The following is a 25,117-nucleotide window of genomic DNA, read 5'->3' on the forward strand; positions in this document are numbered from 1 at the left end:
TAATACACCCAGACCAGACCTCAATACACCCAGACCAGCCCTTAATACACCCAGACCAGACCTCAATACACCCAGACCAGACCATAATACACACAGACCAGACCTCAATACACCCAGACCAGACCGTAATACACCCAGACCAGACCTTAATACACCCGGACCAGACCTTAATACACCCAGACCAGACCTTAATAAACCCAGACCAGACCTTAATACACCCAGACCAGACCGTAATACACCCAGACCAGACCGTAATAAACCCAGACCAGACCTTAATACACCCAGACCAGACCTTAATACACCCAGACCAGACCTTAATACACCCAGACCAGACCTTAATACACCCAGACCAGACCTTAGACACCCAGACCAGACCGTAATAAACCCAGACCAGACCGTAATACACCCAGACCAGACCTTAATACACCCAGACAAGACCTTAATAAACCCAGACCAGACCTTAGACACCCAGACCAGACCTTAATACACCCAGACCAGACCGTAATACACCCAGACCAGACCTTAATACACCCAGACCAGCCCTTAATACACCCAGACCAGCCCTTAATACACCCAGACCAGCCCTTAATACACCCAGACCAGACCTTAATACACCCAGACCAGACCGTAATACACCCAGACCAGACCTTTATACACCCGGACCAGACCCCAATACACCCAGACCAGACCCTAATACACCCAGACCAGACCTTAATACACCCGGACCAGACCTTAATACACCCAGACCAGACCTTAATACACCCAGACCAGACCTTAATACACCCAGACCAGACCGTAATACACCCAGACCAGACCTTAATACATCCAGACCAGACCGTAATACACCCAGACCAGACCTTAATACACCAGGACCAGACCTTAATACACCCAGACCAGACCTTAATACACCCAGACCAGACCTCAATACACCCAGACCAGACCTTAATACACCCAGACCAGACCTTAATACACCCAGACCTTAATACACCCAGACCAGACCTTAATACTCCCAGACCAGACCTTAATACACCCAGACCAGACCTTAATACACCCAGACCAGACCTTAATACACCCAGACCAGACCTCAAACACCCAGACCAGACCTTAATACACCCGGACCAGACCTTAATACACCCGGACCAGACCTTAATACACCCAGACCAGACCTTAATACACCCAGACCAGACCTTAATACACCCAGACCAGACCGTAATACACCCAGACCAGACCTTAATACACCCAGACCAGACCGTAATACACCCAGACCAGACCGTAATACACCAAGACCAGACCTCAATACACCCAGACCAGCCCTTAATACACCCAGACCAGACCTCAATACACCCAGACCAGACCTTAATACACCCAGACCAGACCTCAATACACCCAGACCAGACCTTAATACACCCAGACCAGACCTTAATACACCCGGACCAGACCTTAATACACCCAGACCAGATCTTAATACACCCAGACCAGACCTTAATACACCCAGACCAGACCGTAATACACCCAGACCAGACCGTAATACACCCAGACCAGACCTCAATACACCCAGACCAGCCCTTAATACACCCAGACCAGACCTCAATACACCCAGACCAGACCTTAATACACCCAGACCAGACCTTAATAAACCCAGACCAGACCTTAGACACCCAGACCAGACCTTAATACACCCAGACCAGACCGTAATACACCCAGACCAGACCTTAATAAACCCAGACCAGCCCTTGATACACCCAGACCAGCCCTTAATACACCCAGACCAGCCCTTAATACACCCAGACCAGACCTTAATACACCCAGACCAGACCGTAATACACCCAGACCAGACCTTTATTCACCCGGACCAGACCTCAATACACCCAGACCTCAATACACCCAGACCAGACCGTAATACACCCAGACCAGACCTTAATACACCCGGACAAGACCTTAATACACCCAGACCAGACCTTAATACACCCAGACCAGACCTTAATACACCCAGACCAGACCGTAATACACCCAGACCAGACCTTAATACACCCAGACCAGACCGTAATACACCCAGACCAGACCTTAATACACCCGGACCAGACCTTAATACACCCAGACCAGACCTTAATACACCCAGACCTCAATACACCCAGACCAGACCATAATACACCCAGACCAGACCTTAATACACCCGGACCAGACCTTAATACACCCAGACCAGACCTTAATACACCCAGACCAGACCTTAATACACCCAGACCAGACCGTAATACACCCAGACCAGACCTTAATACATCCAGACCAGACCGTAATACACCCAGACCAGACCTTAATACACCAGGACCAGACCTTAATACACCCAGACCAGACCTTAATACACCCAGACCAGACCTCAATACACCCAGACCAGACCTTAATACACCCAGACCAGACCTTAATACACCCAGACCTTAATACACCCAGACCAGACCTTAATACACCCAGACCAGACCTTAATACACCCAGACCAGACCTTAATACACCCAGACCAGACCTTAATACACCCAGACCAGACCGTAATACACCCAGACCAGACAGTAATACACCAAGACCAGACCTCAATACACCCAGACCAGCCCTTAATACACCCAGACCAGACCTCAATACACCCAGACCAGACCTTAATACACCCAGACCAGACCTTAATACACCCGGACCAGACCTTAATACACCCAGACCAGATCTTAATACACCCAGACCAGACCTTAATACACCCAGACCAGACCTTAATACACCCAGACCAGACCTTAATACACCCAGACCAGACCGTAATACACCCAGACCAGACAGTAATACACCAAGACCAGACCTCAATACACCCAGACCAGCCCTTAATACACCCAGACCAGACCTCAATACACCCAGACCAGACCTTAATACACCCAGACCAGACCTTAATACACCCGGACCAGACCTTTAATACACCCAGACCAGACCGTAATACACCCAGACCAGACCTCAATACACCCAGACCAGCCCTTAATACACCCAGACCAGACCTCAATACACCCAGACCAGACCTTAATACACCCAGACCAGACCTTAATAAACCCAGACCAGACCTTAGACACCCAGACCAGACCTTAATACACCCAGACCAGACCGTAATACACCCAGACCAGACCTTAATACACCCAGACCAGCCCTTGATACACCCAGACCAGCCCTTAATACACCCAGACCAGCCCTTAATACACCCAAACCAGACCTTAATACACCCAGACCAGACCGTAATACACCCAGACCAGACCTTTATTCACCCGGACCAGACCTCAATACACCCAGACCTCAATACACCCAGACCAGACCGTAATACACCCAGACCAGACCTTAATACACCCGGACCAGACCTTAATACACCCAGACCAGACCTTAATACACCCAGACCAGACCTTAATACACCCAGACCAGACCGTAATACACCCAGACCAGACCTTAATACAACCAGACCAGACCGTAATACACCCAGACCAGACCTTAATACACCCGGACCAGACCTTAATACACCCAGACCAGACCTTAATACACCCAGACCTCAATACACCCAGACCAGACCGTAATACACCCAGACCAGACCTTAATACACCCAGACCTCAATACACCCAGACCAGACCTTAAAACACCCAGACCAGACCTCAATACACCCAGACCAGACCTTAATACACCCAGACCAGACCTTAATACACCCAGACCAGACCTTAATACACCCAGACCAGACCTTAATACACCCAGACCAGACCTTAATACACCCAGACCAGACCTTAATACACCCAGACCAGACCTTAAACACCCAGTCCAGACCTTAATACACCCAGACCAGACTTTAATACACCCAGACCAGACAGTAATACACCCAGACCAGACCTTAATACACCCAGACCAGACCTTAATACACCCAGACCAGACCTTAATACACCCAAACCAGACCTTAATACACCCAGACCAGACCGTAATACACCCAGACCAGACCTTAATACACCCAGACCAGACCGTAATAAACCTAGACCAGACCTCAATACACCCAGACCAGCCCTTAATACACCCAGACCAGACCTCAATACACCCAGACCAGACCTTAATAGACCCAGACCAGACCTCAATACACCCAGACCAGCCCTTAATACACCCAGACCAGACCTCAATACACCCAGACCAGACCATAATACACACAGACCAGACCTCAATACACCCAGACCAGACCGTAATACACCCAGACCAGACCTTAATACACCCGGACCAGACCTTAATACACCCAGACCAGACCTTAATACACCCAGACCAGACCGTAATACACCCAGACCAGACCGTAATAAACCCAGACCAGACCTTAATACACCCAGACCAGACCTTAATACCCCCAGACCAGATCTTAATACACCCAGACCAGACCTTAATACACCCAGACCAGACCTTAATACACCCAGACCAGACCTTAGACACCCAGACCAGACCGTAATAAACCCAGACCAGACCATAATACACCCAGACCAGACCTTAATACACCCAGACCAGACCTTAATAAACCCAGACCAGACCTTAGACACCCAGACCAGACCTTAATACACCCAGACCAGACCGTAATACACCCAGACCAGACCGTAATAAACCCAGACCAGAACCTTAATACACCCAGACCAGACCTTAATACACCCAGACCAGATCTTAATACACCCAGACCAGACCTTAATACACCCAGACCAGACCTTAATACACCCAGACCAGACCTTAGACACCCAGACCAGACCGTAATAAACCCAGACCAGACCGTAATACACCCAGACCAGACCTTAATACACCCAGACCAGACCTTAATAAACCCAGACCAGACCTTAGACACCCAGACCAGACCTTAATACACCCAGACCAGACCGTAATACACCCAGACCAGACCGTAATACACCCAGACCAGACCTTAATACACCCAGACCAGACCGTAATACACCCAGACCAGACCGTAATACACCCAGACCAGACCTCAATACACCCAGACCAGCCCTTAATACACCCAGACCAGACCTCAATACACCCAGACCAGACCTTAATACACCCAGACCAGACCTTAATAAACCCAGACCAGACCTTAGACACCCAGACCAGACCTTAATACACCCAGACCAGACCGTAATACACCCAGACCAGACCTTAATACACCCAGACCAGCCCTTAATACACCCAGACCAGCCCTTAATACACCCAGACCAGCCCTTAATACACCCAGACCAGACCTTAATACACCCAGACCAGACCGTAATACACCCAGACCAGACCTTTATTCACCCGGACCAGACCTCAATACACCCAGACCTCAATACACCCAGACCAGACCGTAATACACCCAGACCAGACCTTAATACACCCGGACCAGACCTTAATACACCCAGACCAGACCTTAATACACCCAGACCAGACCTTAATACACCCAGACCAGACCGTAATACACCCAGACCAGACCTTAATACACCCAGACCAGACCTTAATACACCCAGACCAGACCTTAATACACCCGGACCAGACCTTAATACACCCGGACCAGACCTTAATACACCCAGACCAGACCTTAATACACCCAGACCTCAATACACCCAGACCAGACCGTAATACACCCAGACCAGACCTTAATACACCCAGACCTCAATACACCCAGACCAGACCTTAATACACCCAGACCAGACCTCAATACACCCAGACCAGACCTTAATACACCCAGACCAGACCTTAATACACCCAGAGCAGACCTTAATACACCCAGACCAGACCTTAATACACCCAGACCAGACCTTAATACACCCAGACCAGACCTTAATACACCCAGACCAGACCTTAATACACCCAGACCAGACCTTAAACACCCAGACCAGACCTTAATACACCCAGACCAGACTTTAATACACCCAGACCAGACCGTAATACACCCAGACCAGACCTTAATACACCCGGACCAGACCTTAATGCACCCAGACCAGACCTTAATACACCCAGACCAGACCTTAATACACCCAGACCAGACCGTAATACACCCAGACCAGACCTTAATACACCCAGACCAGACCGTAATAAACCCAGACCAGACCTCAATACACCCAGAACAGCCCTTAATACACCCAGACCAGACCTCAATACACCCAGACCAGACCTTAATAGACCCAGACCAGACCTCAATACACCCAGACCAGCCCTTAATACACCCAGACCAGACCTCAATACACCCAGACCAGACCATAATACACACAGACCAGACCTCAATACACCCAGACCAGACCGTAATACACCCAGACCAGACCTTAATACACCCGGACCAGACCTTAATACACCCAGACCAGACTTTAATACACCCAGACCAGACCGTAATACACCCAGACCAGACCGTAATAAACCCAGACCAGACCTTAATACACCCAGACCAGACTTTAATACACCCAGACCAGATCTTAATACACCCAGAGCAGACCTTAATACACCCAGACCAGACCTTAATACACCCAGACCAGACCTTAATACACCCAGACCAGACCTTAATACACCCAGACCAGACCTTAATACACCCAGACCAGACCTTAAACACCCAGACCAGACCTTAATACACCCAGACCAGACTTTAATACACCCAGACCAGACCGTAATACACCCAGACCAGACCGTAATACACCCAGACCAGACCTCAATACACCCAGACCAGCCCTTAATACACCCAGACCAGACCTCAATACACCCAGACCAGACCTTAATACACCCAGACCAGACCTTAATAAACCCAGACCAGACCTTAGACACCCAGACCAGACCTTAATACACCCAGACCAGACCGTAATACACCCAGACCAGACCTTAATACACCCAGACCAGCCCTTAATACACCCAGACCAGCCCTTAATACACCCAGACCAGCCCTTAATACACCCAGACCAGACCTTAATACACCCAGACCAGACCGTAATACACCCAGACCAGACCTTTATTCACCCGGACCAGACCTCAATACACCCAGACCTCAATACACCCAGACCAGACCGTAATACACCCAGACCAGACCTTAATACACCCGGACCAGACCTTAATACACCCAGACCAGACCTTAATACACCCAGACCAGACCTTAATACACCCAGACCAGACCGTAATACACCCAGACCAGACCTTAATACACCCAGACCAGACCTTAATACACCCAGACCAGACCTTAATACACCCGGACCAGACCTTAATACACCCAGACCAGACCTTAATACACCCAGACCTCAATACACCCAGACCAGACCGTAATACACCCAGACCAGACCTTAATACACCCAGACCTCAATACACCCAGACCAGACCTTAATACACCCAGACCAGACCTCAATACACCCAGACCAGACCTTAATACACCCAGACCAGACCTTAATACACCCAGAGCAGACCTTAATACACCCAGACCAGACCTTAATACACCCAGACCAGACCTTAATACACCCAGACCAGACCTTAATACACCCAGACCAGACCTTAATACACCCAGACCAGACCTTAAACACCCAGACCAGACCTTAATACACCCAGACCAGACTTTAATACACCCAGACCAGACCGTAATACACCCAGACCAGACCTTAATACACCCCGACCAGACCTTAATACACCCAGACCAGACCTTAATACACCCAGACCAGACCTTAATACACCCAGACCAGACCGTAATACACCCAGACCAGACCTTAATACACCCAGACCAGACCGTAATAAACCCAGACCAGACCTCAATACACCCAGAACAGCCCTTAATACACCCAGACCAGACCTTAATACACCCGGACCAGACCTTAATACACCCAGACCAGACTTTAATACACCCAGACCAGACCGTAATACACCCAGACCAGACCGTAATAAACCCAGACCAGACCTTAATACACCCAGACCAGACTTTAATACACCCAGACCAGATCTTAATACACCCAGACCAGACCTTAATACACCCAGACCAGACCTTAATACACCCAGACCAGACCTTAGACACCCAGACCAGACCGTAATAAACCCAGACCAGACCTTAATACACCCAGACCAGACCTTAATACACCCAGACCAGACCTTAATAAACCCAGACCAGACCTTAGACACCCAGACCAGACCTTAATACACCCAGACCAGACCGTAATACACCCAGACCAGACCGTAATGAACCCAGACCAGACCTTAATACACCCAGACCAGACCTTAGACACCCAGACCAGACCGTAATAAACCCAGACCAGACCATAATACACCCAGACCAGACCTTAATACACCCAGACCAGACCTTAATAAACCCAGACCAGACCTTAGACACCCAGACCAGACCTTAATACACCCAGACCAGACCGTAATACACCCAGACCAGACCTTAATACACCCAGACCAGACCTTAATACACCCGGACCAGACCTTAATACACCCAGACCAGACCTTAATACACCCAGACCAGCCCTTAATACACCCAGACCAGACCTTAATACACCCAGACCAGACCGTAATACACCCAGACCAGACCTTAATACACCCAGACCAGACCTTAATAAACCCGGACCAGACCTTAATACACCCAGACCAGACCGTAATACACCCAGACCAGACCGTAATAAACCCAGACCAGACCGTAATACACCCAGACCAGACCTTAATACACCCAGACCAGACCTTAATAAACCCAGACCAGACCTTAGACACCCAGACCAGACCTTAATACACCCAGACCAGACCGTAATACACCCAGACCAGACCTTAATACACCCAGACCAGACCTTAGACACCCAGACCAGACCGTAATAAACCCAGACCAGACCATAATACACCCAGACCAGACCTTAATACACCCAGACCAGACCTTAATAAACCCAGACCAGACCTTAGACACCCAGACCAGACCTTAATACACCCAGACCAGACCGTAATACACCCAGACCAGACCTTAATACACCCAGACCAGACCTTAATACACCCAGACCAGACCTTAATACACCCAGACCAGACCTTAATACACCCAGACCAGCCCTTAATACACCCAGACCAGACCTTAATACACCCAGACCAGACCGTAATACACCCAGACCAGACCTTAATACACCCAGACCAGACCTTAATAAACCCGGACCAGACCTTAATACACCCAGACCAGACCGTAATACACCCAGACCAGACCTTAATACACCCAGACCAGGCCTGTGATTCTGTGTCACACCGCCTGAAATAGAAAGCCACCACATCCTCTCTACCTCTTCCTGGGGTAGAGGACTTTATTGACTCCTATTCATTTTTCTCCCTCTGTCTCTTCTCCTCTCTGTCTGGGACCCCTGTCTGAGTTCCGGACATATCTCCGTGGGGGTTAGGGTCTGCTTTTATTTGAGTGACAGTCTCTCCCGTCGGAGCATTTAGGCAGTCGGCTTGTTAAGTCCCAGTGGAGAGGACAGAGGCCTTCAGGCCTTGTTAACCGTTAGCGGGGAGAGGAAAGTGCTTACTGTCATGCTAACACGGGGAGGGAGAGGGGAGAGAAGGGAAGGTAGAGGGGAGAGGAGGGGAGAGGAGGGGAGGGAGAGGGGAGAGGAGGGGAGATGAGGAGAAGGGTTGTGTGGTGTGTGTTTTATCTATGCACACATGTTCCAGTGTAAACTCCATTTTCATTTGATCTGTCTGCATGCCTTTGTGCCTGTCTGACAAAAATATAGGCCTATTGTATATATTGTTTAGGTGCCTAATAAACCTTTAAATATAGTGTTTTATTGTTAGGTACTGTACATATACAGTTTAAGTCATTAAAACTCGTTTTTCAACCACTCCACAAATGTCTTGTTAACAAACAATAGTTTTGGCAAGTCGGTTAGGACATCTACTTGGTGCATGACACAAGTCATTTTTCCAACAATTGTTTACAGACAGATTATTTCACTTATAATTCACTGTATCACAATTCCAGTGGGTCAGAAGTTTACATACACTAAGATGACTGTGCCTTTAAACAGCTTGGAAAATTCAAAGAAAATTATGTCATGGTTTAGAAGCTTCTGATAGACTCATTGACATCATTTGAGTCAATTAGAGTACCTGTGGATGTATTTCAAGGCCTACCTTCAAACTCAGTGCCTCTTTGCTTGACATCATGGGAAAATCAAAATAAATCAGCCAAATCCTCAGAAGAAAATAGTAGACCTCTACAAGTTTGGTTCATGCTTGGGAGCAATTTCCAAAAGCCTGAAGGTACCACGTTCATCTGTACAAACAATAGTACGCAAGTATAAACACCATGGGACCACGCAGCCGTCATACTGCTCAGGAAGGAGACACGTTATGTCTCCTAGAGATGAACGTACTTTGGTGCGATAAATGCAAATCAATCCCAGAACAACAGCAAAGGATATTGTGAAGATGCTGGAGGAAACAGATACGAGTCCTGTATCTATAGCCACAGTAAAACGAGTCCTATATTGGCATATCCTGAAAGGCCGCTCAGCAAGGAAGAAGCCACTGCTCCAAAATCGCCATTAAAAAGCCAGACTACGGTTTGCAACTGCACATGGGGACAAAGATTGTACTTTTTGGAGAAAAGTCCTCTGGTCTGATGAAACAAAAATTGAACTGTTTGGCCATAATGACCATTGTTATGTTCGGAGGAAAAAGGGGGACGCTTGCAAGCCGAAGAACACCATCCCAACCGTGAAGCACGGGGGTGGCAGCATCATGTTATGGGGGTGCTTTGCTGCAGGAGGGACTGGTGCACTTCACAAAATAGATGGTATCATGAGGTAGGAAAATTATGTGGATATATTGAAGCAACATCTCAAGACATCAGTCAGGAAGTTGAAGCTTGGTCGCAAATGAGTCTTCCAAATGGACAATGACCCCAAGCATACTTCCAAAGTTGTGGCAAAGTTAAGGTATTGGAGTGGCTAGCACAAAGCCCTGACCTCAATCCCAGTGGGCAGAACTGAAAAAGCGTGTTCGAGCAAGGAGGCCAACAAACATGACTCAGTTACAGCAGCTCTGTCAGGAGGAATGGGCCAAAATTCACCCAACCTATTGTGGGAAGCTTGTGGAAGGCTACCCAAAATGTTTGACCCAAGTTAAACAATTTAAAGGCAATGCTACCAAATACTAATTGAGTGTATGCAAACTTTTGACCCACTGGGAATGTGATGAAAGAAATAAAGCTGAAATAAATCATTCTCTCTACTATTATTCTGACATTTCACATTCTTAAAATAAAGTGGTGATCCTAACTGACCTAAGACAGGGAATTTTTACTAGGATTAAATGTCAGGAATTGTGAACAACTGAGTTTAAATGTACTTGACTAAGATGTATGTAAACCTCCGACTTCAACTGTAGCTTTGTCTCCCCTTCCCTCCCTCCCGACCCCATCTCTCCCTCGATGGTCTCTCACGGCAGGTAGCCTAGTGGTTAGAGTGTTGGACTGACAAGGTAAAAATCTGTTGTTCTGCCCCTGAACAAGGCAGTTAACCCACTGTTCCTAGGCCGTCATTGTAACTTGCCCAGTTACATAAAGGTAACATCCTCTGCCCTCTATTGCTGTATTCACCTGCCAATGTAGCTGAGTGTCTCAAAAGGCTGTACAGTCTCAGGAGAGCAGAGGGCCCTCTAAAACATGGAAGAAAACCAGAGGTGCCAGTGTTTCAACTGCTCAATGGCTTCAGCCAGACCCCTTCAACTCCTCCAGCCCAGCTACAGTCCCACGTCCTCTGGTCCCAGCTGATTAGGAGAGAGGGACCAGCGGGACTGATGGGAAATGACAAATAAAGAGGGAGTCTGTTTCATCGAAAGTGATAGATTCATACGTGAGGGAGGACCTAAAATGGCTGACTTAGGATAACACACCGTGTTTAGCTGAGCAGCTCTCTCAAGCCTCGACTGTAGAGAGACATGTCACAGCGAGGCTGCAGGGTGAAACAGCATCTGTTCAGAGCTCTACCAAGCAGATGCCCTCTGCAGCATCCACCTCTCACAAGCCAACACAATCCACCATCTAAAATCCAATATACATTTCTCTACACAAAAGACCCCATGACACACCTCACTACTCTCCCAGTCCCATTCACTTCGCACTAAGCCATACAGGCAAACCTCACCACTGTCCTGAGCCAAAATACACAGCCTTCTCGAGCAAAGGCCTGCACTACAATCTGGAGCTGATCTCTTAGAAGACCCTGATTGAAGTTGAAAGTGCTTTCTCATCTCCATTTAGACAGTGGGGTAAAGTACTTAAGTAAAAATACTTCCAAGCACTTAGGTGTTTTTTTGAGGTATCTGTACTTTACAAATTATATTTTTGACAACTTTTACTTTTACTTCACTACATTACTAAAGAAAACAATGTTTTTTTTTACTCCATACAGTTTCCCTGACACCCAAAAGTACTTGTTACAATTCGAATGCTTAGCAGGACAGGAAAATGGTCCAATTCCCACATTTATCAAAAGAACATCCCTGGTCATCCCAACTGTCTCTGATCAGGCGGACTCACTGAAAACAAATGCTTTGTTTGTAAATTATGTCTGAGTGTTGGCTATCAGTAAATTTAAAAAACAAGAAAATAGTGCTGTCTGGTTTGTGAAGGAATGTGAAATGATTTATACTTGTACTTTTGATACTTAAGTATATTTTAGAAATTACATTTACTTTTGATACTTAAGTATATTTAAAACCAAATACTTTTCGACTTTTATTCAAGTAGTATTTTACTGGGTGACTTTCACTTTTACTTGAGTCATTTTCTATTAAGGTATCTTTACTTTTACTCAAGTATGACAATTGGGTACTTTTTCCACCACTGCCTATAGACAAACTAAACAGATGACATCAATATGACAGAGGCTTTTACTTCAGATTAATACAAAGAGATACAGAGAAGAGAGAGATCAGAGACAGAGGGAGAGGGAGAGAGTGTGTGTGAGAGAGAGAGAGAGAGAGAGAGAGGGCTGTTGAACTGTCATCTCCACATTTAATTGATCTTTGCCAACATTTAAACATAAACACTGGCAAGGCACTCTGCAAGTTTAAACTAGAGTGCCTTTGTTTTGCTTGTGTAAACTTTTATTTGGACGCGATGAGGATGTGCTTGACACAAAGGGAGAGAAGGCCGATGGGGAAAGGAGAGGAGAGGAGGGAAGGGTAGAAGAAGGGAGGTGACCAGGGTGTGTAATTAACACCAGCCACCTGTCAAATGCAGATAGATTTTGTCATTGTTGGGTAAGAATGTATATTTCACCAGTGGGATTTTTTTTTTAATGTAGAAGTTGGTCGAAATGACAAGAACGGCTACTAAAGTGTGACTTTGTCCTCGTGTTTCTTGTTTTGTTCACATGCTAGGTTGTTTTTCAATGTTACTTTGAGTTTGCTGCAATTGTCTGCTGCTAGGTCACAGTCTGAGACTTTTTTCATCACAGACAAGCCAGTGTCCAAGTTACCACGGTAACAGCTTGTCCCTTAAAGGGCCAGCTGAACTATGTCTGTCTCGCAGGTCCCAAAATTTGTTATGAAATGAAGCAATGTACCCCATGACTTCTTACTAGTAATACATTAGAAACACGCTCATCCATTTTTTTGTGTGATTTTATTTGTCTAATTATGGAGAAAAAAAATATTTGGGCAGGTAAAAAAATCTCAGTGGCTGCTAGATTTTTTTTATCTACCTACCACAGCGGCTAGAGGACCAAAATATTAACTTCCCATCCTGGAGGTGACGAGAGGAGTAAGAAAGATAAAGGGCGGAGAGGTAGAGAGGAGAGGAGGGAAGATGAGAGAAGAGAAAGAGTGAAAAGGAGAAATAAATCAAACCATAGACTTTGAGTGGAGATGACCCTTCCCTGGGCCTCCATGTTTCACCCAGTCTCTCTCTAAAGAGATATTAGCAATAGTCTGTTGGCTAACCCTTACTCTATTCCTCCTCTTCTCCTCCCTCTCTCCACGTCTCCCCCCTTTCCTTCCCCCAATCTGTCCGTGCTGTCGTGTCAGAGTTTCAACATTCTATGCGTCTGCAGTCAGGGTCTATCCCGCTGTGAAGCCAAGGCACTCTTGAGCTAAGTCCTCGCGTAGGACTGAAAAGGACGCAACAGAAAGAAAATAAACTTGTCTGAGCCCTACAGACGTCCGTAGCAAGGCACCAAATGATCAACATATTGGTCCCAGCTGTGTCCACGGCCAAAACAAAAATAAATACAAGTCTAAATCAAAAAGGTTGAAGAGGAACTGAACAGGACTGACCTTTAATCAGAGTGCAGTGCAATTATGCAATCTTAAATCTTAGTGCCCTAAACTTGTTGACACAACATACATGGGACCATACTTCCTACACACGTTCGGTTAAGACAGACTGTTCTCTCTCTCTCTCTCTTCCCCTCTCTCTCACTCTCTCTTCCTCTCTATCTCTCTCTCTCTACACGTTCTTCTTCCCTCCTGTTTCCCTCCCTCTTGTCCCTTAATTTCAAAGCAGCATGTCTTGAGGTTTCTGGTCATCTATCATTCCGTCAGTCTACTAGAAGTAGTTGGTGTGGAGAAAAACAACAGGTGGTATTTCCTGGGGTTAACGGCCTTCAGAGTAGTGGAACAGCAGTACACCCTAACAATGAAGAATCCCACCAGTGATCCCTGATCCCCAGTCCAACCCCCTGACCCAGACCACTGGACCTGGTTGTACAGCAGCCTCACTGACGAGTAGCCAGGCTGTGGACACGGCATCACACACCTTAGAGTACCTGCAGCACGGAGATACAGGGACTGGGAAGTAACAAGGCTGTGTTAACAATCAAAACTGTTTCCAATACCATTTCTGTCTATGATTACAGCCCCCAAGATATAACGAATCACATCACATTGGCTTCAATTGAGTATCTTGGTTCAGCCGCCTTATAACAGTCACTTTAGGGGCCTTTGCAACCCGTCTGAGCACAAACCCAGGGGGAAACGTTGCTGGAGCTCTGTCCTGACATCTTGTTTACAGCAGCGATGAATGAGTCAGAACACAGGAGGCGGGCGGTTACAGTAACTGGACAGACAGACCCTATATTCTCACTTGTCAGTCACGGAATACACAAAACTAATTTACAGCACCTCCAACCCATAATCCCAGCTAATTCAACCCATGCTGCCATACGTGTGAGGCTGGTGACAAGTCCCTAGAGACGCGCTTTGTCTGTGACTGTGTTAACTGTCTGCCGTTGTTCCCAGACAAACCATATATTCACATGGCATTGAGTGAAAGGGTTCTTATGACTGGGAGAGACTTTATAAGAAACTCTAATGTTGTTACTGATGAGTCCTACCATTGAAGTGGACAGATTGTGATTGGTCGATGATAGATGTCCATACACAGTCATGGGGAAACCACGGCTTGGCCCCGCAAACTGTGGGTTGACGATGCGTGTCAGCTACGCATAATCATTATATAGTTGTTCCTATATCATGCCTATGTGTCGCACATGATACTATTTGTGTACAGGTAACTGCCAAAGTAAAGGAAACCCCAACATAAAGTGTCTTAATAGGGAGTTGGGCCGCCACGAGCCAGAACTGCTTCAATGCGCCTTGTCATAGATTCTACAAGTGTCTGGAACTCTATTGGAGAGATTTGGCGCCATTCTTCCTCACGAAATTCTATCATTTGGTGGTTCGTTGACGGCGGTGAAAACGCTGTCTCAGGCGCTGCTCCATAAATCCAGTGTTCAATTGGGTTGAGATCTGGTGACTGAGACGGCCGTGGCGTGTCGTTTTCATGCTCAGCATGTTTAAATGACCCTAATTAAGCATGATGGGATGTTAATTAACTCAGAAACCGCACCTGTGTGGAAGCAGCTGCTTCCAATATACTTTGTATCCCTCGTTTACTCAAGCGTTTCCATTATTTTGGCAGTCACCTGTATCTCAGAGAGTTGGTGATGAGGGGTAAACACGAAAGGTGGTGATGTTAAAAGTCAATACGCAGGAACTCAACGCTCATTACTCAAACAGTTTACACTGTATATCTTCACACCTCAAATATAGATCACCAGACCCCAAATAGTACCTCCCTGAGCCTCTCTACCTCTACCAGTGATCACACCTCAAATAAACATCCTGGACCCCACTACAGCACCTCTACCACACTGCCACCCCTCAGCCTATGAAATACAGCCAAATGGTAAAACCCTATGATATAACTACACACATATAATTACCTTAAACCCTGATACGGGGTGGCAGGCAGCCTAGTGGTTAGAGCATTGTGCCGGTAATTGAAAGGTTGCTGGATCGAATCCCATCCGAATGAGGTAAAAATCTGTCGTTCTACCCCTGTTCCCCGGTAGGCTGTCATTGTAAATAAGAATTTGTTCTTAATTGACTTGCCTAGTAAAATAAATAAAATACAAATGCCCATATAAAGGCAGTTTGTACCTGCTTACCGCTAATTATGCGTGAGCTTTTGTAACTCTTCAGACTACCCTGAGTATCACCCCGTACCTCTACCCAACTGAAATACAGTTGTGGGCACACAAATGACAGCAGTACAGGTTTCTGTGGCAAACTATCATATCAACTATCAACTATCACTAGAGAGCAAGCTTTTTAGTGGCCACAACTGTACCCTCAAAATCACCACACGCAGAGCCCACCCCAACGACCCCGTCCACGTTTCTCCCTCCAACCTGACTGTGCCAGATCCATCCATCAGATATCTTGGTGGCGATGATGCTCTGATCTGCTCCTCTAATACTCCTGTGACATTTGTTACCGAGCTGCTGTCTGCCTCATACCACGTCATGGCAACACATGGCAACGCAGGCAGAGCGGGGGGGTGCTGGACTGGCTGGGAAGCTGTGAGCCTATGACAAAGCCAGGTCATGACCTCCGATGAGGGTGAAGTTTTCACGAAATAACATTTTTAAGGAGACAGCAACCTTAGCTCCAGTCATTGTGTGTCAAACCAGGCAGGCCTCGGCATAAAAACAAGTTAACAGATGATCTCAGAGAAAAAGTGAGACGGGAGGCAGAGCGCTGAAGAGCTGCTGATAGAATCTTCCTGAATGAATGCACTTCACTAAAAGACTTGGGATTGGGCAACCAGTTGTGGAGAAGTGATGCCATTCCCTGAGCCACACCTAATGGCTCCCACTGATGTTGAGTGATTCGCCACCTCGGTGCTCTGTCAAGGAGAACTATACTGACCGCTGACAGAATGAGAGACAGAAAGAAAAGAGAAAGAGAAACCAATGACAGATGGAGGGGGAAATTGAGAGATGAAAAGGATAGAAGAGGTGAAGAAGAGAGGACGAAGACAGACAGACAGACAGACAGACAGACAGACAGACAGGGAAGAAAATAACGGTTGGATAGAGAGAGAGAGAAAGCAAGGAAGCTCCTGGAAGCAGCGGAGGACTCTGAGCGGTGTGCGCTGGCCCTTGGCGGTCCTGACTCTGTTCTCATCCCCATCATCATTCTGTGTTGTATTTGAGACATTCCGCAATAAAGATGTCAAATAGAGAGCAAGTCCATCGCCTCAGGGGGAATGGCTTGGACAGCCTCCAATTCACATCCACCGCCAAGATAACCAAGAGAATACAGAGGGAGAGGAGGAGGAGGTGGAGGAGAGAGAGAGAGAGAGAGAGAGAGAGAGAGAGAGAGAGAGCGCGAAAGAGAGAGAGCGAAAGAGAGAGAGAGCGAAAGAGAGAGAGCGAAAGAGAGAGAGAGCGAAAGAGAGAGAGAGAAAGAGAGAGAGAGCGAAAGAGAGAGAGCGAAAGAGAGAGAGAGCGAAAGAGAGAGAGCGAAAGAGAGAGAGCGCGAAAGAGAGAGAACGAAAGAGAGGGAGAGCGAAAGAGAGAGATAAAGAGAGAGAATTAGGTATGGAACCAAGATCAGAAATTAATATGAAATAAAAGCTACAAAATCACTTGTCATTGTACTCTCCATTATTTAAATGACTGATCATGATTAAGTTGCATCATAAATGTTTGATAGTGATTAAGTGTCGTCATAACCCACTGGGCACAGATGTCAATTCAACGTCTATTCCACGTCGGTTCAACGTTCATTGTGTTGAAATGACCTGGAAAAGACATTGATTCAACCCGTGTGTGCCCAGTGGGAAATGTCTGATTATAAGTGTTTGATTTCTCTCTTGACTGCTTTCCGATCCCTCCCTTTGAACTCTCCATTCACAGCTAATTAGTGTCTGTTTATTAAAGCTACGTCTTATCAGCATAGTCTGGTTAATGACTTTTTAACAGACATGTGGCCAATTTCCTCCACTCCACAGCTGAGTGGCTGTGTGACGACTAGAGAACCCTCTATAACCACTCCGACACAAAGACCTGGGTTCAAATAGCACATTATTTCACTTCAAATACATTCGCTGGGCTTGATTGATCTTGCCCGGCGCAATGGAATCCATAGAATAGTCGCCAAGGTGCAAACCTTATCCATCTGGCACTCCAGGCAGACGAGAACAAACGCTGAAAGTATTTCAAAGATTTTGAATAGTAGTTGAACCCAGGTCTGCTGACACATAGCCGGCATGTGGCCCATTGATTCCTTCCAAGTGGCCACAGACACATGCAGTAAATCTCTCTCCCTCGTGTTAATTTTCTTTAGTTCACCACAACACACACAATCCAACGAGTCCTCTGCCAGGTTTCACGCAACTCCCCCCGTGTCTCAATCCCGCCTTACTAAACATAAAAACGGGCAGATTTCAAGCATTGAATTTCATCCTTGAACCTAAATAAGAGGGGAGCTTAAGTTGTTCATTTTCTCTCTGACATTTTTCCTTCCTTTGTCCATTTGCAACCGGTAACATAAACATTTGACATGCCAAGTTGAATTCTGGGAAGTCAATAGAATAACAACAGGGGTAACATTAAAGTGACATGTTTAAGAGTTCGGAATAATTACAATCCCATTGCTGTGGAGACTCCAGTGTTGTCCCGGTTCTAACAGAAGGTGGGTTAGGGTTAGGGGGAATGGGAGTGCCCTTCTCTGGTGACCTCTGTCCTCGCTGACTTGCTGCTGAAAACGAGGTAGTTTATGTTTATGGCGTTGGGTGTGGGTGTGGGGGGGGGGACTTGGGGCGGGAACAGAAAAGCTCGTCATCACTGAAGATTCATCAGCATCTGGGCGAACTGAAAGAGGACAGAGGTCTGTTTGTGTCCAAGATGAGAGTCAGTGAGGCCAAACTCAGACTAGACCAGAGAGGACCATGTACAAATACATCCCATCCCATGTGTATGTTCAGTAGGCCCTACACAGGAGGGAAGGTTTAGAAATAGTGGAAGTATTGCCTGAAGATGTCCAATAAGAACACACATTCTACAGGTCGCTATCAATAAAACGTCGCAATTATGTGCAGAGCGTTCGATTTAGCTGCTGGGGGGGGGGGGGGGGGGGGGGGGAAAGGAGACCCCCAGCTCTGCTAAAACCGTTGACAACTATGTGCCGTTTTCAAGGGATTGTTCAATAAATGTTATAATTATTTGGTTTTAATAGCATCACCTCTTGAAGAGCCTAGTCATAAGTCCACATTATTCCACTTTTAGCTCTATCATCAGTTATACAGCAAGTCACTGCACACGTTTCATGATCAGTAAACATCAATTGATCATGTATTTTCAGATACGCGAGGGCCCGTAGCATACCCATTTGGCATGTAGCTAGCTAGCTAGCAAACGTGTCATTTAGCTTGCTTCATCAGAGATTAGGCTTTTGGAAAGAACTTAACATCGGCAAGGCCTCGCCCTGGTCAAGCTGTCAGTCTGACTACTGTCGTCGACGAGCAAATATAGCCATCTAGTTTGTCCCCTGAAGGTTAGCTCGTTAACAGGCCATATTGACGTGATCTGTTATTAGCTAGTTAGCCAATTTGACTTGGTCCATCAATCACTGTTGCCTATCATGTCTGTCAGCAGCAATCATGTACCACGATGTTTATGCCAACTGTACAACCGGTTGCTTGCAAAGTAAACATTATCAGCTCACAGTACAACGGCAAATGCGCCGTTCTGATTCTTGACATCTAGAGCCCACAAAGGATGGGAAATTAACCTAAACCACTCGTACCCGGCAGGTATGGTTCACTTTCATTTGATATCCCTCAAATATCCAATGAACGGTGGCCAATATCGAGAGATATGCTGTATAACTCTAACTGCGGTCTTTAAGAGGTGTGGTTGATATTACAACCAAATAGTTCACATTTATTTAACAGTCCCTTGAAAACGGCACGCAGTTGTCAATGCTTTTAGTGGAGCTGGGGGGGGGGGGGGCTCCTTGCGCTCCGTCAGGCAAATCGAAACGCTCTGTACCTTATCACTAGGTTTTATTGATAACGACCTATTTGTTCCGTTTCCAAGAGTTTTTTGTTCCGTGCCTACTGAACACGACCCAGGACTCGTCTCTCAGTCAGACCCAATCAGCGGTCCTAAAGTAAATCACGTGAGACTCACACTGTAACGACATAGTCCTGAAATGTCCCCAGGAGAATCTAACTCAGACATTCCTGACTACACCTAATGGCATGTTCCTCTCCCCCCTCCTCCTCCCTCCCTCCCTGGCTTCCCAGAATCAGACATAATGCCTACAAATGCCAAAACATGTCCCACCAAATATGTTTGGGTTGCGGGCAAGGGCATCCAAACTACAGATTTTGATTTTGCTTGCGTCAATCAGCGGGGTGGGGAGTGAAAAGACGAAATGTGTCTAAGCACATCCAAGCAGAACCGGCATGTTGCAGGAGGAGCAGAAACACATTTGTCTGCCTGACACTAAGTCAATAAGAGAAGGCCGAGACTAAATGAACTGGATCTGTCCGCTAGTGCACATTGCAGATGCCCCAGACAGATATCGGTTGGAGATATCTAGCTGAGGAAGAGAAGAACTCTTCAACCCTGAGCGCCCTCCCAAAACGAAACCCAAAGAATGAAATGAGGATAAAATGTCCTCCAAAACGATGACAGAGACACTCTCTGGAGAACGAAGGGAGCTGAGAGCCAGACAGACAAACACACACACACACACACACACACACACACACACACACACACACACGCACAGGGAAAGATCCAGAAGATAGCACAGTCTCATACAAACATAAATGACAGACTTGGATAGGTTGCACTTTGAGTTTAAAAGGGGGTTAAGGAGGACTGCACACTCACCCAGACAGTTGTGTCCGTCGTGGGCCAACATGAATCCGTCGTAGCAGGTGCACCTGTAGTTGCCCGGGATGTTGATACACTCGTGGACACAGCCTCCGTTGTACTCATTCTCACACTCGTCCATGTCTGAAACGGAGAGTCATAGAAGACCAATGAGAAGGGTGGAGAGGAATTACTGTCGCTACTGAACAAATGGATGGAAAGAGAGGAAGGTGGAAAGGTAGAATGGATGGTAGGGGATTGGGGGACAGAGATGAACAGTATGGAGCGTCATTGAGATGGGTGTTGGGGTACAAAAGGAGGGGCATATGGAGAGTGTAGAGGTCAGAGGTCAGGGTACAGGGTTGGAGATAAAAGGCAGTCCACCGGTACAACTTATGGTGACTGCATACATACTAGGGGTAAGACTGGGGTGTTTGGGGGTACAAGAGTCCAGAGGGGCATACGGAGAGTGTAGAGGTCAAAGGTCAGGGTACAGGGTTGGAGATAAAAGGCAGTCCACCGGTACAACTTATGGTGACTGCATACATACTAGGGGTAAGACTGGGGTGTTTGGGGGTACAAGAGTCCAGAGGGGCATACGGAGAGTGTCTCGCCATGTTTATTCGTTGACTATGTTCCCCCTTCATGCTGAGCCAGCGGAGGAGTCTTTCACAGGAGCCACTCACAAGTGGTTGCCATGCGGACTGAGCCACTAAAACAAACAGTCCCCCCTCCGTGTGAACGCCAGGGGAGGCAAGCAGACCGATGGCCAGACCTCAACCCCAAATCCTCTCCTTCTCTCCGTCTATCGTCCTCCTCCACTCCAGATGGGCCCGAGCAGGTATCTGGTTAGTGTTCAACTCCTGTATTACTCCCTCTGTCTCTGTCTCACTCGCCAACCTGGCCAAGACGCCGACTCTCACTCCCTCAGTCTGTCTGTCTTTCTGTCTGTGCATCCCTTTCACCTTTTCTCTTGTTTCTTTGCTCGCTCCTTCTCCCCCTCTCTAAAGTACCTTTCTCGCACTCTTCTATCTCACTTCTTTCTCTGTTCTTTCTTCCCACTCTCTTTCTCTCTCTCCCTCTATTTGTTTCCTATCCCCTTTACCTATTCTGTCTGTCTCAGACACTGGCACACAACATTAGTAGCCTGTCTGTGTCCCACACATGCACACACACACACACACACACATACACACGTGCACACACACATATGTGCACACACACACACACACTGTCCTGTCTCTGCCAACCGCAAGGTGGGCTCTGTGAGTTCTGGTTCTGTCAGCCACAAACAGTTTTTAGCACTAGTCTCTCTAGTCTCTCTCCGCCTCCTACATCCCGTGGACTGGACAGAACCCAGTCCTGGGGTTCGCGTCCCAAATAGCACCCTTTTCCCCTTAGGGCTCTGGTCAAAAGTAGTGCACTGTATAGGGAATAGGGTGCCATTTGGGACACAGCCCTGGACACTGCACAGCACACCACCGGTACAACGCCAACACACTGAAATATTCCACTGTCGGTCTGCTCACGCAGACCTCTCACCCACTAGACAGCTCATTGTCATCAGGATAGAACACACAGTGTCTTGGTTAAAAGCTATTTTGATGTTCCTGTATATCTACAATAGAAGCTTAACCTAATCTACTTCTAAGTTGAAAAACGGGTCTACAATATAGAATAGACACCGCCAACACATCTTGGTCGAAATGCTTGAAATAGAGAAGAAATCTGATCTAAAAGTGTTTTTCCTGAGGCATTCCAGTCAGTTAAAACCAATCAAGATAAAAGTTAAATAAATAACTGGGACAGACATTCTTTCCTTTAGAGATGCTCTGGCACCTGCCATGTTTACAGAGCAGGCAATTACACCGGCCTAACATGCATTCTAATCCACTGTTTGTTTTCGACTCTCTTTCCCACACGAACAAAGGAACGGTATGGCCTTTCTGCACTTTAAAGACAGGGACTGGGCCCTGGCTGGTGTACACAAACTGGTCCCGGTCATCAGTGGCTCATCCCAGAGGCATATGAAACCAATTAGGGAGCGCTGAAATGAGAGGGCTGCTGGGTAATGACTGTTTTTGTCGGAGTGTTTGGACGAACGCCTCTCCCTGCACCAGCAGACGTGATGCCAAGGCACCCCTTTACATGCTCTGCATAGCACCCTGAGACCCTCCAATGGAAAGCAGAGGTGTGGAAATACAGGGGAATCAGAGGAACATCAGTCTTTGTACTAGAGAGAAGACGTGGAGGAGGATGTATAGACAGGAGAAATAGCAGGTAGATACAGTGCATTCAGAAAGTATTACCTTACATCCTTATTCTGAAATTGATTAAATCATTTGATTCCCTCATCAATCTACACACAATATCCCAAAATGCTAAAACAAAACCAGGATTTTAGATAAATTAATTCAATAATTCAAATAAGTTAAAGTCCGGGCTCTGGCTGGGCCACTCAAGGACATTCACAGACTACTCCCAAAGCCATTTCTGCGTTGTCTTGGCTGTGTGCTTAGGGTTGTTGACCTGCTGGAAGGAGAACCGTCGCCCCAGTATGAGGTCCTGAAGACCTCCTGGAGCAGGTTTTCATCAAAGATCTCTCTGTACTTTGCGCCGTTCATCTTTCCCTCGATCCTGACTAGTCTCCCAGTCCCCTGTCATGACATTGGCCTGGGGGTAGGTTTGTGACAGTCATAAATACCTCTTCCCCCCTTTTTCCTCTCTCTCTCTACCCCAGTGATGTTACATTTGCAAACCCCTTGGTTAACATAGAGATTCTGGGAACATCAGAAGGTGGGGGGAAATGAACTATATTATGGTAATCCGACCAATTTAACATATGCAGTGGTACTTAATGAGTATGATGTCAGTTTGGTTGTCATCTGAGACATTCTCATCAATGATAAGATGACATAAACTCTACAGTGGAAAGTCTACACATCAGAGGTATCGGATTCACATGCAATTGTTGTTCAATTTAAATGTTTGAATATGAAATTATTCGTGATGGGATGAGATGTGATTTTAGCTTCTAAAATGTGAGAATTGGGTTTTCATGAGTGAATTAGGCCCGACTCAGTGGCCCGCCCACGTGAAGAGACATAGGTTGTAAACTATGAAACAAACCCCTTTTATCCCTTTCTATATAAAGCCTTGGCGACAAGCCAACGGAACCTCCTGTTCCGAAGATGTGAGGACGACGGTCCGATGGTACAGATAATAACTACAGAACGAACCCATTTTTGTATTGCTGATTCAACTTGTTAGTCAGGGTTCGTGAAGATAACCAAGAATTTACAACTTTCAGATGAGACTGAATTAAGGTGCCGATTAATATTGACTGCTATTGATGTAAAATATTACTAGGTCTTTAAGATTTGATTTGGAAGATAACAGCTCTATAAATGTTATTTCGTGGTGCCCCAACTCTCTTGTTAATTACATTTACATGATTAGCTCAATCAGGTAATATTAATTATGGAGAAAATATTTTATAGAATAGCATGTCATATCACTTAGTCCGGCATAGCCAAAGATACAACACCCCATACCATGATGCTGCCACCACCATGCTTCACCGTAGGGATGGTGCAGAGGTTTGGCATTCATGCTAAAGAGTTCAATCTTGGTTTCATCAGACCAGAGAATCTTGTTTCTCATGGTCTGAGAGTCCTTTTTAGGTAACTTTTGGCAAACTCCAAGCGGGCTGTCACGTGCCTTTTATTGAGGAGTGGCTTCCCTCTGTCTAAAGCTACTATAAAGGCCTGGTTGGTGGAGTGCTGCAGAGATGGTTGTCCTTCTGGAAGGTTCTCCCATCTCACAGAGGAACTCTGGAGCTCTGTCAGAGTGACCATTGGGTTCTTGGTCACCTCCCAGACCAAGGCCCTTCTCCCCCGATTGCTCAGTTTGGTTGGGCGGCCAGCTCTAGGAAGAGTCTTGGTGGTCCCAAACTTCTTCCATTTAAGAAT

At 46.6% G+C, this 25,117-nt stretch overlaps 1 protein-coding gene across 6 annotated transcripts in view; it reads right to left on the bottom strand.

The window, feature by feature from the left end:
• Positions 1 to 25,117, bottom strand: part of LOC139378667 (signal peptide, CUB and EGF-like domain-containing protein 1) — a 164,300-nt gene that overhangs the window by 127,616 nt on the left and 11,567 nt on the right. For all 6 annotated transcript variants that reach the window (XM_071121055.1, XM_071121057.1, XM_071121056.1 and 3 more), the window contains exon 3: positions 21,165 to 21,290. In XM_071121055.1, the coding sequence (XP_070977156.1) occupies positions 21,165 to 21,290 (126 nt within the window). The remainder of the gene's footprint in view (positions 1 to 21,164; positions 21,291 to 25,117) is intronic.

Source organism: Oncorhynchus clarkii, chromosome 21 (assembly GCF_045791955.1).
Source record: "Oncorhynchus clarkii lewisi isolate Uvic-CL-2024 chromosome 21, UVic_Ocla_1.0, whole genome shotgun sequence".
NCBI classification, from domain to species: domain Eukaryota; kingdom Metazoa; phylum Chordata; class Actinopteri; order Salmoniformes; family Salmonidae; genus Oncorhynchus; species Oncorhynchus clarkii.